At 36.8% G+C, this 14,660-nt stretch overlaps 1 protein-coding gene across 5 annotated transcripts in view; it reads left to right on the top strand.

The window, feature by feature from the left end:
* KIF27 (kinesin family member 27) overlaps positions 1–14,660 on the top strand; it is a 108,504-nt gene that overhangs the window by 51,162 nt on the left and 42,682 nt on the right. For all 5 annotated transcript variants that reach the window (XM_072605531.1, XM_072605525.1, XM_072605519.1 and 2 more), the window contains 2 exons: positions 2,778–2,975; positions 6,064–6,180. In XM_072605531.1, the coding sequence (XP_072461632.1) occupies positions 2,778–2,975; positions 6,064–6,180 (315 nt within the window). The remainder of the gene's footprint in view (positions 1–2,777; positions 2,976–6,063; positions 6,181–14,660) is intronic.

Here is a 14,660-nt window from a genome sequence, read left to right as displayed (position 1 = left end):
TCTGTTTAAACATATTCGTACAAGTGTCTCCATATTTCTCTGAACTCCTCCTTTTCCTCATTTATAGTGCAGGAATGTATACATAATAATTACAGTGTATTTAATCCTGCATCACAAACCACAGTTTATTCAGCCATTCCCCATTCAGTGAGCGACTACATGTTTCTAATTTAAAAATATTACTCACTAAAATTGCTTATTTGAATAATACATAGTGCTTTTCTCTTTGTCTTTGACCTTCTTGAAGTATATTCCTAATAGTAAGATTTTTGGAGGCAGAGGGTGTTAACAGTTCAATAACTTTTCTCATAATCCGAATTATTTTCTTGAATAGTTAGATATGCTCAAAGCTCCACGAATAGTATATTAGGGTACTTATCTACCCATGGCTCTTGTCTTCCCTTCACCATGATTATTTCTATTTTTAATTATCTTTGCTAATTTGGATTTTTCTTATTAGTGATTAAGAGTTCTGTGTGTTTAATTGTTGGTAGTTTATATTTCTTTGGCAAACTATTCATATCCTTTGAGCACTTATGATGGGAAATGAGTATTGCTCTTAAACATTTTTGTCATTTCTCTGTATATCTAGATTAATTACTATCACAGTCCTGGACCTACATGTGATAATAAATGGAACTAGGCCTTATTGCCTCTTTGTTCATTCTCATCCTGGCTAAGTTTCCAGTCTTCTTTCCTGAATTTTTTTTGGGGGGGACGTTAGTCTAATCTTATCTGGGATAGAGGTTGTTAAATCAAGTACTAAGTTTATTAACTGTTAGAAATAGAATTTGCCAAGGCTCTTTTGTATTTCAGCCCTTTTAGAATCCACTTTTCTAACCTTTTTAACATAGGGTTGGGTATGGGCACCCATGGACCAGTGTCAGCTCTCTTCCATTAGTCTTGTTCCTTATGGGCACATCCTCTTTCTAAGTTTCTGGTCTCTTATGCTATAGGTGTTCTGATTATGGGAGAGCCTGGGAAAGGCTTTCACTTTTTGAATGAGAAAACTCTTCTTCACTGACTTTCACTGTCACGTGGGACAGAGACTTAGACTGGTGAACTGTGAATTGCCTGACATTGGAGGAACTGAGACATTTTGAAATACAGCCCTGTAAGGAGCCACAGTTGAGGAGAAAGTTAGAAAGTGAGCAATAGGGGAAAATAAAGGGGAGGGGAGCAGACTGAAATTCAAAGTTTTCAGGAAGAAAAGAACTCAAAGACCTTGACTGTAAGCAGATAAATCAATAGGGAAAACCTTAAAAAGAAAATATGGTCTTTAGAGGAAGTAGATGAGTTTAGGCATCTATGAATAAATACTCTGTAGAGACAGCCAAAGAATCGTAGGTCTCGCTGAGAATTATGACAAGATTAAAAACCTGAACATTATTATAATGCAGCAAATGATACAAAAAAATTGCCCAGAACTTCTAAATATAGACAATGAAATAACAAGTGAAAGAATTCATAGATCACCTCCAGAAAAGAAAACTCAAGGCAGCAAAATCTCGGAAAACATAATGGGTAAATATAATAAATTCAGATTCAGAAACAAGTTATACAGGGCATCAGTCGAAAGACTTTCAGATTCAAAGGAAAGGAAATTTGAATAGCACAAGACTAAGCTATGCCCACCAGAAAACTCAGGAAGGAATGGAATATTATGTTTTAAAGAGTAGTGAAACTCAAGATGCAGCCCAGAGAGACCCACTGAGCATAACCATAAATTTAAAAACGTAGTGGAATGAGGACTGATTTGGGAGTTTTAAGTTTGAATCCTAATTCCTTTTAAAAATTTTTTAACATCTTTTTTATATCACTTGCATTTTCCAGTATATTCATTCCTCTGAGAGCTATCCTTTACAACAATTAAAAGGGAAACAATTTTTTTTTTATGAATTGTTCTACACATCTTGTCCTTGTCCTTGTCCTTGTCCTTTGCAAAGGTGGGGCTGTGCATTTTTCAGAACCAAACCTGAATTCATGTTATTAGTTTTCCTTCCTTCCTTCCTCCTTTCTTTCTTTCTTTCTCTTTTTTTCCTTCCTTCCTTTCTCTTTCTCTCTCCCTTCCTTTTTTTTTGTCATTTAACTTAAAATAATTAGTAAAGTAATTAATAGGTTACTCTTCGACATTCTCATAGAAAATGGTTCCAGGTTTATTTACATTTGCAGGTAAGTTTTATTTTTACTGAAAGCATATCTTGTAAGAAAGTCTGTAGGATTTTTTTCAATTATATTAGGAATCATTTGACAGAAGAGCCACATTTTAAAAATGATCATTCCTTGCCATTTTCATATGTTCAACTGTTAGGACCATTATGATGTATAGTCTTCTCACATTAATACTTTTTACATTATGAAAAATCTAATTTTCTTTTGAAGGGGGAAAACAATCATCATATGAAAGGATTACCCTTTCCCCCTTCTGAAAATTCACACTTGGCTTTGACTGTCATTTTCATAAATCTAGTGAAAAGCTATGTCTGTGTAAAGAATTCTTGTTCTTTGTATATGTATATTAAGGACAATACGTACAACTATTTTTCCTGTTCTACAATGGAAGAGGAAAAGCAGAAGAAGTGGGAAAAATGAAAATTCTTAGGTTATAATCCCTTTGTGCAGCTATCAAAATATAAGAAATAGATTTTATTTAACTCTAGGAAATATGTTCTCTTTTACTAATGAAATGGACCTCTTGGATTTCTTGATAGAAGTGGACAGATACAGCTGCCCGTTTTTCCATTGCCCATATTTTTCATTGTATTCTGTGATCATAGGTCTTGCAGAAGAAGCAACAGGACACTAAGAAGCTGGCATCACTGTCTGCCCAGAATGAGAAGCACGCCTCTGAGCTTGAACAGAACGTCGATCACATGAAGTACCAGCAGGCGCAACTGCAGAAGAGACTTCGGGAGGAAAATGAGAAAAAGAAGCAGCTGGATGCAGAGATTAAGCGAGATCAGCAGAAAATCAAAGTAAGGAAGCTTCCTTTCTGTTTGCTAGAGAACACGTCGCTGTCGGTGCATCCTTGTGCCAGGCACGATAGCTAGCTTTCTCAGGGGTCACTGAGGAGCTGCGGTTCTTCTCAGACCAGGATCTGCCCTCGGCAGCTCATGAAACAGTAATTCTGAGGTGAGAAGCGGAGTGCTGACAGCTAATGAGATCACTCTTCTTTTTCAGGTTAAGAAATGTTATATGTCTTAGGTCTTGTTCCCCATTTATATTATTTACTGAAAAAAAAATTTGTTAATGTTCTCCGTTTCCATTGCTCTTCTGCCCATCATCTTACTTCAAAACTAGAGCCATTATTTTTTCTAAAAAAATACCGTGCAAGAATAAGGAGAAAAACGATCAAGCTATTATCTTAAGCTCATGAAATAGGTTGATACTGGAGCCAGAAATGGAATCCAAGTCTTCTGAGGTTATGTGAGGAATTTGCATGTTTTGAAATTTTTAAATAAAGTAAAAAAAAATTCACTTAAGAATTAATTTCCCTTTGTAATGCTATTTTGTCCGTGTTTTCACAAACTAGAAATGACCATATCCAGGTTGTACTTGTATTCTCTCCCCTTGAGAATACTACCTGAGGATGTTAGGAAAAAGTCATATTTGCTTTACATGTTCTCTGAGATTAGGAATCTATCCTAGACACTTCTGACTTCTCTTTTTACAATCTTAACATTATAAATCTTATAAATGACATTTTATCATCATCCTTGCCATAGTACTGTGGCATCAACTGCTTAAAGAGATCTGAATTAGCCACTAGATGTCGAAGACATCTTTGAGTATAATCAGAAAGCTAGCATTTGTACCTCCAGACTTAGAAGGGAAGGGCCTTATGGATAACTCAGCTTCCCAGAAATCATTTCACTCTCTGAAGTGAAATTCTTTCTCTTAGCTAGGTCTTCCTTCTTAGCCATACTGTACTCTAAACACCCACGGCTAATCTCTGGCTCTGTGCAGCTGAAGCGACTAAAGCTCTGACCGTGGTTCTGAATCCTCCCCCAGAGCACTTGTTGCCGCTCTATCTGTATGTCCTTATTCTGGCCGCTTGGCTTTCTTTTCTTTCTTTGCCCTTGCACACAGCAGGTCACAAGCATATTTTCCCTAGGGTGTTTATTAAGAGAAAATAATTTTTATAGATATATTAATGATAAGGCTCAAGAAATCAAATATGCATGTAAAAGGCTCTCCAAGTTCCTTATCTAGTTTTACTAGCTAACATCATTTGGCCCATTTTGATTCACTTGGGGCCCCAGAACTCTTGTTTCTTTTTGAAGCAAAAATTAAATGATGTTTTCTGTTCCTCCTCTACACATACACACTTCAGTTCATTCATCTGGGTTGCCATCCCAAGGTCCACTTGCCCTCAGTCATTTAGTAAACTTGGTCAGTGGAATGCTTCTGGTGCCCTTAATCACTACTAAAGTAATTACCTACTTAATTCCTTTTGAATGAATGCTAATTTGTAACCATTATGAATCCGACTGAGATTCATTACCTGACCTATGATAATACTAGCTTAGGTGTTCCTGGGGGAAAGGGAGTGGGGAGGAGGGGGAGGACAGAAGAGTGAGACACCATTACCTAAAAAGTCACAAAGATTCTCAATTTTCCCCTTTTCAGTGCAACCCTATTTTAGACAACTGTCATATAGCTGGGCCTATTCTGAAATGCTTGTTAGGGATTCCCATCATGGAGGAGAGGAGAGTTGTCCATGGCAACCATCCCTTTCCTACTATTCCCTGTGTCTTTACTGGCAGTGACCATGAAGCTTTGAAAGAATAAAATACGACGACTTTAGAAAAGGTTGCAGAACCATTTTATACATGTGTGTCAAATTCAGTGTAAAGGTAAAGTCTTTCTTGGCATCCCTATTCAAGACAGATTTATCTAATAAATCAGTTTTATGTATAATGTGACTCAGCAGATTGGATCTCAAGGATAGTATTGACAGTCAGACACTGGTGTTTATTTTCTTTCTTTACAAACTTTTAGGCTAATCCATTTCATATTTGGTATTCTCTTTATAATAAATACATTTAGTAATATGAAGGTTGTATAGATTCCAGTAATTTGGAATTTGTGACTGAATTGGGGCTAAGTAGCCCGACTACTGTTGGCCGTGAACAATAATAATAGCTTACGTTGGTGTAGTACTTTACGATTGTTGATTATTTTACATAAATCATCTTATTTGATTCTTACAGCAACCCCAGCGTCGTTACCTAGTTTTACCATCTGAGAACCCTAAACCAGAGAGATTCGGTAAACCATAAATTACACAGATATAGCAGGCCTTGTGTTTTCAGACTGTAGGAATGAATGGGGATATCGTGTTCCCAGATTTTGCCTACAAGCAATTAAAAATGTTCTTTTACTTTTTCAAATGTGCCGTAGTAATATTTGCTTGGTTTACTTTATTTTCATCTGTAATATTTCTTTGGCTGTTTTTTGTTATGGGGGCATATTGGGCAAAGAAAGAACTAAAGGATAGAGGGAAGAAAATAGCAACGAGAGGAACAAACTCTAATGAAGTAGGCTGAAAACAACGGTAAATAGAGGGCAGAGTAGAAGAGGGGGAGGGGAAGGAAGGATAAGCATGAAGGCAGAGCAGGAGATGCAGAGGTACCGGTGCCCGAGGGGCAGCCGAGGCCCGGCTGGGCCCCGGCAGCTGCAGCATTGTCAGGGCTTGGAAGAGCAGTTAGCAGCACCTTCCTCCATGTCCCACCTTCAATATGGGACAGTGTCTTTAGGCTGGGGGCCTTTCTTGGAGCATCCAGAAGTTGCCTGAGTTGGGACCTGACAGATGCAGGAGGTAACAGCCTCTAGTAGAGCAGCTCTTAAAAACCAAGGGAGAGTGACTTTGGGGGCAAGGAAAAATATGGGGGGAACTAATGAGGGTACTACCCTGCTGCTGAGTCCTGCTGCATAGCTGCGGTTTTCATTCTTCTAAAGTAATCACTCACCCCACCAAAAGCTCAAAACACTTAGAAAATTTGACAAGCTGCTAATCAAATGAAATTATCCAAGGTATTTTCACATCCTCTTTTTATGTAGGAGCTTCAGTTAAGGACAGAGCAACAAGAAAAGATGCTAAAAATGAAATCTGAGGAGTTTGATGCATTTAGGAGGAGAAAACAAAAGAGTCCATTTGGAAGCATAGACCAGCTCCAGGTATGTCCGTTCAACTCGTATCTGGTGATTCATTGTTTGTTTTTGCTGTTTGTCTCACCAGTTTGAAGATGTTAAGTAAGTAGAGGTGAAGATTGTTGTGCCCAGCTTAAAGTCTGAAAATGTTGGGTTTTACTTTCACTTAGCCTGCAAAATTTCTATCATTTCCCTATAAACTTCTTGGAGAGCTAAAAAACAATTTTAATACTTAGGAAAATGCTTTTTCCACCTCTGAAGATAGATGTTTTTTGAATACTTTTTTTGTATATAAATGGGACAGCTTGTTATAATCACCAAAATAAACATTTCAGTACAAAAATGATTGCACATTAAAAATTAGAGCTCTACATTTCCAGTGTGTTTAGTCAGATTGTATACTTTACATGCCTTGTATATTAATTTTTTAAAGTATGAGAAAGGACTTCAAAGGTATTTCTTACTGAAAGTTAAACTAATTTCAAATTAAAACCAAAACAAAACATATTTCCAAGCTTAAGTCGATGAGGGCATTTGTAAAATTATCTTCTTTTTCCAGTAGGAAACTATAATACTTAAAATAAAAACTTAGGTTATTTAAAATGGTAAAAGTTTATCTATTCTTGAATTTTAAACATGAACTCAAGGATGTTTTTGTCCTTTTTTCTAAAATATTCTCTCTGTATGGTATATATGTGATATACATTATATGTATATATCTGCATAGAAGTAGGCATTTGACAGAAATGTACTGTCACATTTATTTTGTTAGTACATTTCATAGTTGTAGCTACTCTTCAGGTAGACCCAGTGCCTAGAAGTCCATCAAAGCAGCCTCTACCTTCCCATGGCACTGCTGCCTAAGCAGGGAGGCCAGAGAACAGCATTGACCCTCTTTGTAAATTTTGCTTGATGAACCTGAAATTTAAACTTGGACCAGTGCTAAGACATTTCTTACAAGTTTGCACTAGCTAAGTTGGAAATGCCAGGTATTTATTTATAAATATGTTTTATTGATAGCTTTTATTCTTATATTCCAGTCATTTCTGGGGGAAACCAACAACCCTACCCCTGTAGATGGGATCCTTGCTTATAACAAAGAGAAATAGTTAAGCAAACATACCTAGTATACTGACTGTGTCTGACGGTTTGTAGCTTCTGCCCGGGGAGCATTCCTTGCTGCCACGGGGAAGAAAATAGGTTTGCTGTCTGATCTGTGGGACCATCGGTGGTTTTTGGTCACTCCAGATTTGGCTTCCCTGTGGGGATCTTTTCATTTGCTTGTTCATTCCTTCATTTCCATGCTTTTGTTTGTATTGATACTCTTCTGCATCACCAGTCTACACACATCTTGGGGGGCAGCGGGGCAGAGCAGGAAAACCCAAATCCAGATCTCGCCTTAAGGCCCTGGACAAGTCCTTTAACCTCTTTGCCTCAGTTTTCTAATTTGTAAAATGCATCAGCCTCCCAGGATTGTTGTGAAGATCAAGTGAAAGAACAGTTGTAATGCTCTTATTGCAGAGTCTAGCGCACAGTAGGTGCTGCATAAATGCTGCTGCTGCTGCTGCCATCATCTTCCCATGCTTTTTCCCCAGTCCTTTAAAGGCAGAATTCCTTTCCAGTCCAGAGCCACACACTTATTAACGATGCGACACTGGGCAAGTCCCTTAACGTCTGCCCGCCTTGGTTCAAATGAGACAGAAATTGTAAAGCTCTCAGCGCAGGGCCTGGCACATAGTAAGAACTATATAAATGTTAGCCATTATTATTGTTGGACAGTAATAGTAATAATATTCCATTAATTCATATACCACAGTTTTTTTGACCATATCCCACTTTTCTCCAGTACAGAGAATTCTGAAATGTCATATTATTTTAAAAAGGAAAAAAAATGGTGTAAAGTAAAAAGCTCATAATTATTTTAAATTATAATTTGACCATAACAAGTAAAACAGATTAAAATCCAGATACACACTCAAATAATGCAGAATGTTTTGATGTACAGCAAAGGCCCAGATAAAATTTTTTTTTAATAAAATATAAGAAGTTTTCTAAAAATGTGAAATAACTTTTCATCAAAGAATCTCCACTTATGCCAAAGGCAGGAAAAGCAATTAACAACTTAATCTTTTTCTCATATTCCACCAGATAACAAACAAATGCTAGACCTAGCAGATAATGCTTTTAAGAACAAGAGGCCCAACCTAGTGGTAGGAAGGGACTATATATATGAGGGCTGGGGTGAAGTCTAACCCTTGTGTAGCTTCCAACAGAAAGAGAAATTGTTTCTGGCCACTCTTCAGGGGAAATTCCACTTCTGATGCCTAATTTATGAAGGGTGTGAGCTCTGCTGGAAATTGTTTTGGCAAGTGGATAATAAACCAATTTTTACTTAAATTTTTGTTAGTATTTGATAATGACCAAGTGGTCACAGTCTGTAATTATGAGGAGTTGGACTTAATGTCTAAACTAAGATTTATAAAATCCTTTTCTCTAAAAAACTTGAGGCAGTAGGGAAACTTACCATGCAAAGGTTCTGGGTTTACATTTATTTAGGGAGGGGAATGTTATAGTAGTTAGCTTGTAATTTCACCATGCTGGGAAAATCTTTCCATTATTAAGTCCAGAGGGTTAATCCTTCCTTCTTCCTGGGAAACCTGCTAGCCATAAATGTTCTGAGGAAAGTTATTTTAAAATAACAAATATAAAATGAAAATATTTGCCACAAGTACCTTATAGTAATCAATAGCCCCAAAATACAATATTTTTTTTCAAATTTATTATGAACTTGGCAAACATGATCATTTCCTTATATGAGATCAGAAGAGAATTCTCCGTAAAACTGTCAATGTCTATGATGTGCATCTTGTTTTTTGAGTTCATAATCAATTTAACAGTCACTCCAGCACTGTGCTGTTTGTGCATTCTCATGTGTTTTATATATAAAATATATGCCGATGTATATCTTATAATTGTTACATTGCTACTCCTATTTCCTTGTATTTTTGGTATTGATAGCACTATTCCCTAGTAACTCTTAACCCCCCTCCCCACTGATGCCCTTCCTTGTAACAAGCATAGTCAAGCACAATGGATCTGCATGTTCATTGGCCCCATCACAACAACGCATGCCTCGCTCTGCTCCTGTAGTCTGTGGTCTGTTTCTTCTCTGACAAGAAGTAGGATGAAGGATTGATTCATTTTGTGTCTGGAGTCATAGTTGTTCATTGCGTTGATAAGAGTTCTTAAGTCTTTCAAAGATGTATTCTTTTAAAATATTGTAATCCTATAAATTGTTTTCCCAGTTTTGTTCATTTCACTCATCATCATTTCCCAAGTTTCTCTGAATCAGCCAGCCAGTAAACTTCTATTAAGCACATGCTAGGTGCCCAGCACTGTAGTGAGCCATAGGGATACAAATCCAAAAAAAAAAAAAAAGAGTCCTTGCCCTGAAGGAGCTTATAGTCTACTAGGAGAAGACAACACACAAAAGGAGGCTGACAGGCCGGGGAGAGGAAAGGTAACTGGCACATGATGGGGGGGGGGGGGGCACAGTGGAGAAGTCCAAAGGAAAAAGTGCAGTGGGTTGGAATTGAACCTGTCTCTTCTATCATTCCGTATGGCACAATAATAACTCATTGCATTCACATACTAGAATTTGCTTAGGCATTCCTCAGTTTGATAGAAACAAAAGTGCTGCTATTAAGTATTTTTGTACATATAGGTCCTTTCTTTCTTTGATCTCTTTGTGGTATAAATAAGTCTAGTAGAATTGTGGTTGGGACAAAGGGTATGTCACCCAGTTTATAGTTTAGTGACTTTGGGGGTATGCTTTCTAAAATGGCTGGACCAGCTCACAGCTCCACTAGTAGTGCATTTTTGTGTCTCTCCTCCCAAAGTTTCTCCAAGAATCGTCATTTTCTTTATTTGTCATCTTTGCTACCCTGCTAGGTGAAGTGAAGCCTCAGAGTTACTTTAATCTTCATTTCTATTATTATTAATGATTTGGATTTTATTTATAACTTGCATTTCTTCTTTTCAAAGAAGGTGTCTGTTAATATACTTTGACTTTTTGTATATTAGAGAATGGCTCTTGTTCTTATATAATTTAATCATTTCTTTATATATCTTGGGATAGCAGAGCATCAGAGAAATATGCTTCAAAGATTTTTTTTTCCATTTAGCTATTTCCCTTCTAATTTTCATTGCACTGAAATTATACAAAAGTCAATTTTATGTAATAAAAATTGTCCATTTTATTTCCATAGATTCTCTCTCTGCCTCATTAAATCAAGAACTCTTGTCCATAGCTGTGAAAGGCATTTCCACAAAGAGCATTTTTCATTTAATATCATAGCTCCTGGCAGGATTCTTAGGCCAACATATAGTACAACATGCAGGGTATCTATATGTTATCTTTAACTCTAGCTTATATGATCAGCCAGCCTTCTTTATAGTCATACATCTTTTTGACAATGACTTTTACTATTCTTGCGTACAAATTTTCATTGTTACAGGCTGTCCTCTGTTTACACCCACCATTTATTTCTCATTGCCCTTTGACTAATCCACACTTTTGATTATTTGGAGATGAAGAGATTCCATGATTCACAGCCATAGAGCATCCCTGGAATTAGCGTTAATTTTATTGTTATTGTTTTAAAGAGCAGTTTTGTGTTAGGATATTAACATCAAGATGATAATCAGAAGATTGTTTTTATGGCTGCATCTTTCAGGGAATCTTGAATTGTCTTAAGAGAATACCTCTTTGGATGAGGGCTTTTAAGAGACTCCATTTTGCTCTCTGCTGAGTCAGATTCTTGTATCATCAGCCACTGAGGTGATGATTCTCTCCCTACTCACCCAGGCTAGTCCTTAGACAGCGTGCTCATTCTGTAGCACAGATCAGGCTGGAAAGCCTTCCCAGCATAGTAAGACCTATCAGAACTGGCCTCCCCTCTTCTGGTAGGGATACCTAATCACTACAACATTCTCTTTGATATTGAGAAGACAAAAGCAAAAGAAGTATTTGAGTTGTTTTGCTTTCTTGTTTATCATTTGTTTTCATTGTCCTTTCTTCCCTAATTAAGTTGTCACATGTCACATTTAAGTATGCACTAGATAGAATTTCAGAAAAATGTCTGTATTCAACTTATGGTTTCCCTCTTTGTGCAATCCTACTCTTGCTCTTTGGGTATTCTGATTTCATTCATCATGAAATCCAACTCAGTGGAAGTGTGTTAGAGCATTACGCCTGCAGATTGAGTACATTCTAGCATTTATTACTAGGGGAGATAGATAGGGGAGCTATCTTGCTATCCAGCAAACAAATAAGTAAAGTCTTAAGGAAAGAAAGAAAGAAAGAAATATAATCTTACTGATTATACCAGTGGAATGATTCAAAAAGCCAGATGATATGTAAACATGGTCCAAACCTAAAAACTATGTCAGAAGTTTAGATCCTCAAGTTTTTTCATTGATTTGTACAATATGAAACTTTTCTCTAAGTAAGTAGAATTTGGTCAGTAAGTAGAATTTCAGCTTTGTATTTCTGTTAGGATATAAGATTTCTATTAAGATATATAACCTTCTGGATATATGTGAATATATTTTGTTTCACTTCAGAGAACTGGGCTGAATTAATGAGTAGCCTGTAATACTTTGCATGTTCAATTCTCAAAGTGGGAAAAAACTTTAAAGGTCATCTTGAAAATTGGTGGAAAGTGACTTCTCCTGGATATCATACACAGTTAGTGGCAGAGTCTTATCTAGAACTATGGCTGGTTTTTTTGGCCTGCGAAATCATGTTTCTATGTGTCTCTATATGTTTATATGTTGATTTTCCCAGAGGCCTGACATTCTTGTGTAACATACATACTTCAGATTCTTTATGCTATTATGTTTAGATTAATAAAATGTATTAAACAAGAATGAATACATTATGTAACCCTGATCATTCCATTAGTGAAGAGGGAGAAACCAGACAATGGGCCATCAACTCTGTCTGACATAAATTAAGTATCATCATGGCTAAGCCTTAATATCTCAGCAAATTTCTCGATGTACGCATATTTGCTTGGTAGTTAGTAGAGTATAACTAAACTGATAGTGTTAACTTCTTAAAAGTTCACCAGTTTAATTTTATTAATGCCTTTTGCTTTGTTGTACCACATTCACTTCCTCAGTTTTTATTTCTTTCCACTGAATGCTCCTTTATTACAAAGAAAACCAGATAAACAAAACCAATCATCACAGCAGCTGTGTTTGACAGTGGATGCACCATTGTATACTCATAGTCCTTTATCTCTGTGGAATGCTGACTCTGAAGTTAGAGGTCCTGGATTCCAGTCTTGACTTTGAATTCCTATTTGACTTCGGATAAGTCAGTTAATCTTCCTGGGCCTCATTTTCTCATCTGTAAAATGAGGGTGTTGAACTGAATGACTTCTTAGGTCTCTTCCAGTTCTACATCTATGTTCCTGTGATCTGTTCTCTTGAACTAAGACTGGGCATTATAGTTATTCAGAGTTTGACTGTCTTTCAGCATTATTTTCATTTACATTATATTATCATAGACATTGTTCTCCTGGTTCTGTTTACTTCCTTCTGTATCACTTCACCAAAGCCTTTCCATCCTTCTCTGAATTCCTCACTTTTGCCATTTCCTACAACGTAATAATATTCTGTTACATTTATTATCCCATAGTTTGTTCAAACATTCCCTCCATACACCTACTTCAGCAAGAACTGAAATCACCACCAGACCAAATAATCAAGAAATCCAATGGGAAATTAGAGTAAGTGACAATTTCCATCCCAGAAATGCACCAGAAGTTAGCCAGGAGCCCAGATTTAATAGGAAAGGGAATCATCAGCAAAGTCAGTGCTGAGACAGGCAGACAAACTAGCAGCCTTCTAATAGGATCAGAGACAGGCCAGATATATCTGTAGCCTGCACATTTCTTTGTCCAGATGCAGCAAGGGCAGAGGCTTCCCCTTCTCTGACAAATCCTGGGAACTTCTCAGGCCTTAGGGTGCGGACCCTTGAAAGCCCAAGGAGACGTAGGGACCAAAGTAGCACAGTAACATTCAGAGTGTAATAGCCCTGGGACTCTCTAAGGTCTCTGGTACTCTATCTTCAGATGCCATAGAGTGTCTTGAAGATCTATTACTCTAAACATTAAAGATCCCAATTGGCCTAACCCTGAAAGGTAGAGATCAGCTGTAGAATACAGGTGACCAGGGACCAGACTAAGCCAGGCTAACCATCTCATCCTAAAGCATAGCAGGAGGCAAAGCCTAACCTTTGCACAGAGCCCTAATTCAGAAACCTAAAACTAGTGAGATTAGTAAAAGAGAAAACATTGACCTGTATCAAAAAAATATTATAGATCTAGAGATCCCCAAAAGAAGCATTAGTAAGTAACTCCATATCAATTGCAAACAGTGACTCAAAGGGAAAAATGTATTTTCCACAAGGATTATGTGAATGCTCAGAAAAAATGATATTAATGAAATGAAAACTGGAAAAAAAATCAGGAGACTAGCTTAGAAGAAAAAGTGGTAAACCCTCATTAACCAAGAAATTAATGACTTCATGAGACAAGAAATATTAGAACAAAATAAAAAGGTTTTTTAAAATAGAAGAGAAGATTAGATATGTGATCTCAAAAACAGTTAAACTGCAAAACAGATCAAAGAGAGATAACTTAAGAAACCATTCAACTACTTGAAAACAAAAAGCATATTTCAAGAAATCTTGAAATGATACATGCCAATGAAAATTGCCCAGACCCATTAAATCCCAGAGGGCAAAGTGAAGATAGAAAGAATCCACTGATTACTTTTTTTTTCCACTGATTACTTCTTGAAAGGAACTTCAGAAGGAAGAGTCCCAGAAATGTTATTGTCCAAATCTAGAGCTCCCATATCAAGGGGAAAAAGAAGTGGAAAGGATCTAGAAACGAGCAGTTCAAGTGTTAAGGAACCTTAGACAGAATCATAGAAGATCTGATAGCTTATATTACAAATAAGAGGAAAACTTGGGATACAACATTCCAAAAGGAAAAAGAGATAGGCTTATAGCCATGAATAACTTATCCTGCAAAGCTGAGTATAATTCTCTAGGGGGAAAATGAACCTTTAATGTAATAGAGGATGTTCAAACATTTCTGATGAAAAGCCCAGAGATGACTAGCAACTCTGAAACAGAAACACAAGAGTCTAGAGAAATGTGGACAGGTACATTTATATGAGCAGTTAGATAGAGCTGTATGGTGATATAGCTATATGTTCTTTCTCTTCCATTTTAATGGGAGAAAAGAAGCTAGTGCCTCTTTAGAACTTTTAATGCCTTCAAAGATCCTTAAAGGAACCTAAAAAACAAAAACAAGCAAAAAAACCCAACAGAGATCCCAGGGTTAGATTGGTTCTTTTTTGAGTGTCTGAAGAGGAGAAAAAGGAAAGGTAAAAGCATATAGTATTATATAGAAAGGAAAAAGAAGCTA

Source organism: Notamacropus eugenii, chromosome 1 (genome assembly GCF_028372415.1).
Source record: "Notamacropus eugenii isolate mMacEug1 chromosome 1, mMacEug1.pri_v2, whole genome shotgun sequence".
Lineage (NCBI taxonomy): Eukaryota > Metazoa > Chordata > Mammalia > Diprotodontia > Macropodidae > Notamacropus > Notamacropus eugenii.
Note: the sequence above shows the minus strand (reverse complement) of the source record. Positions and strands in the feature narration are given on the sequence as shown.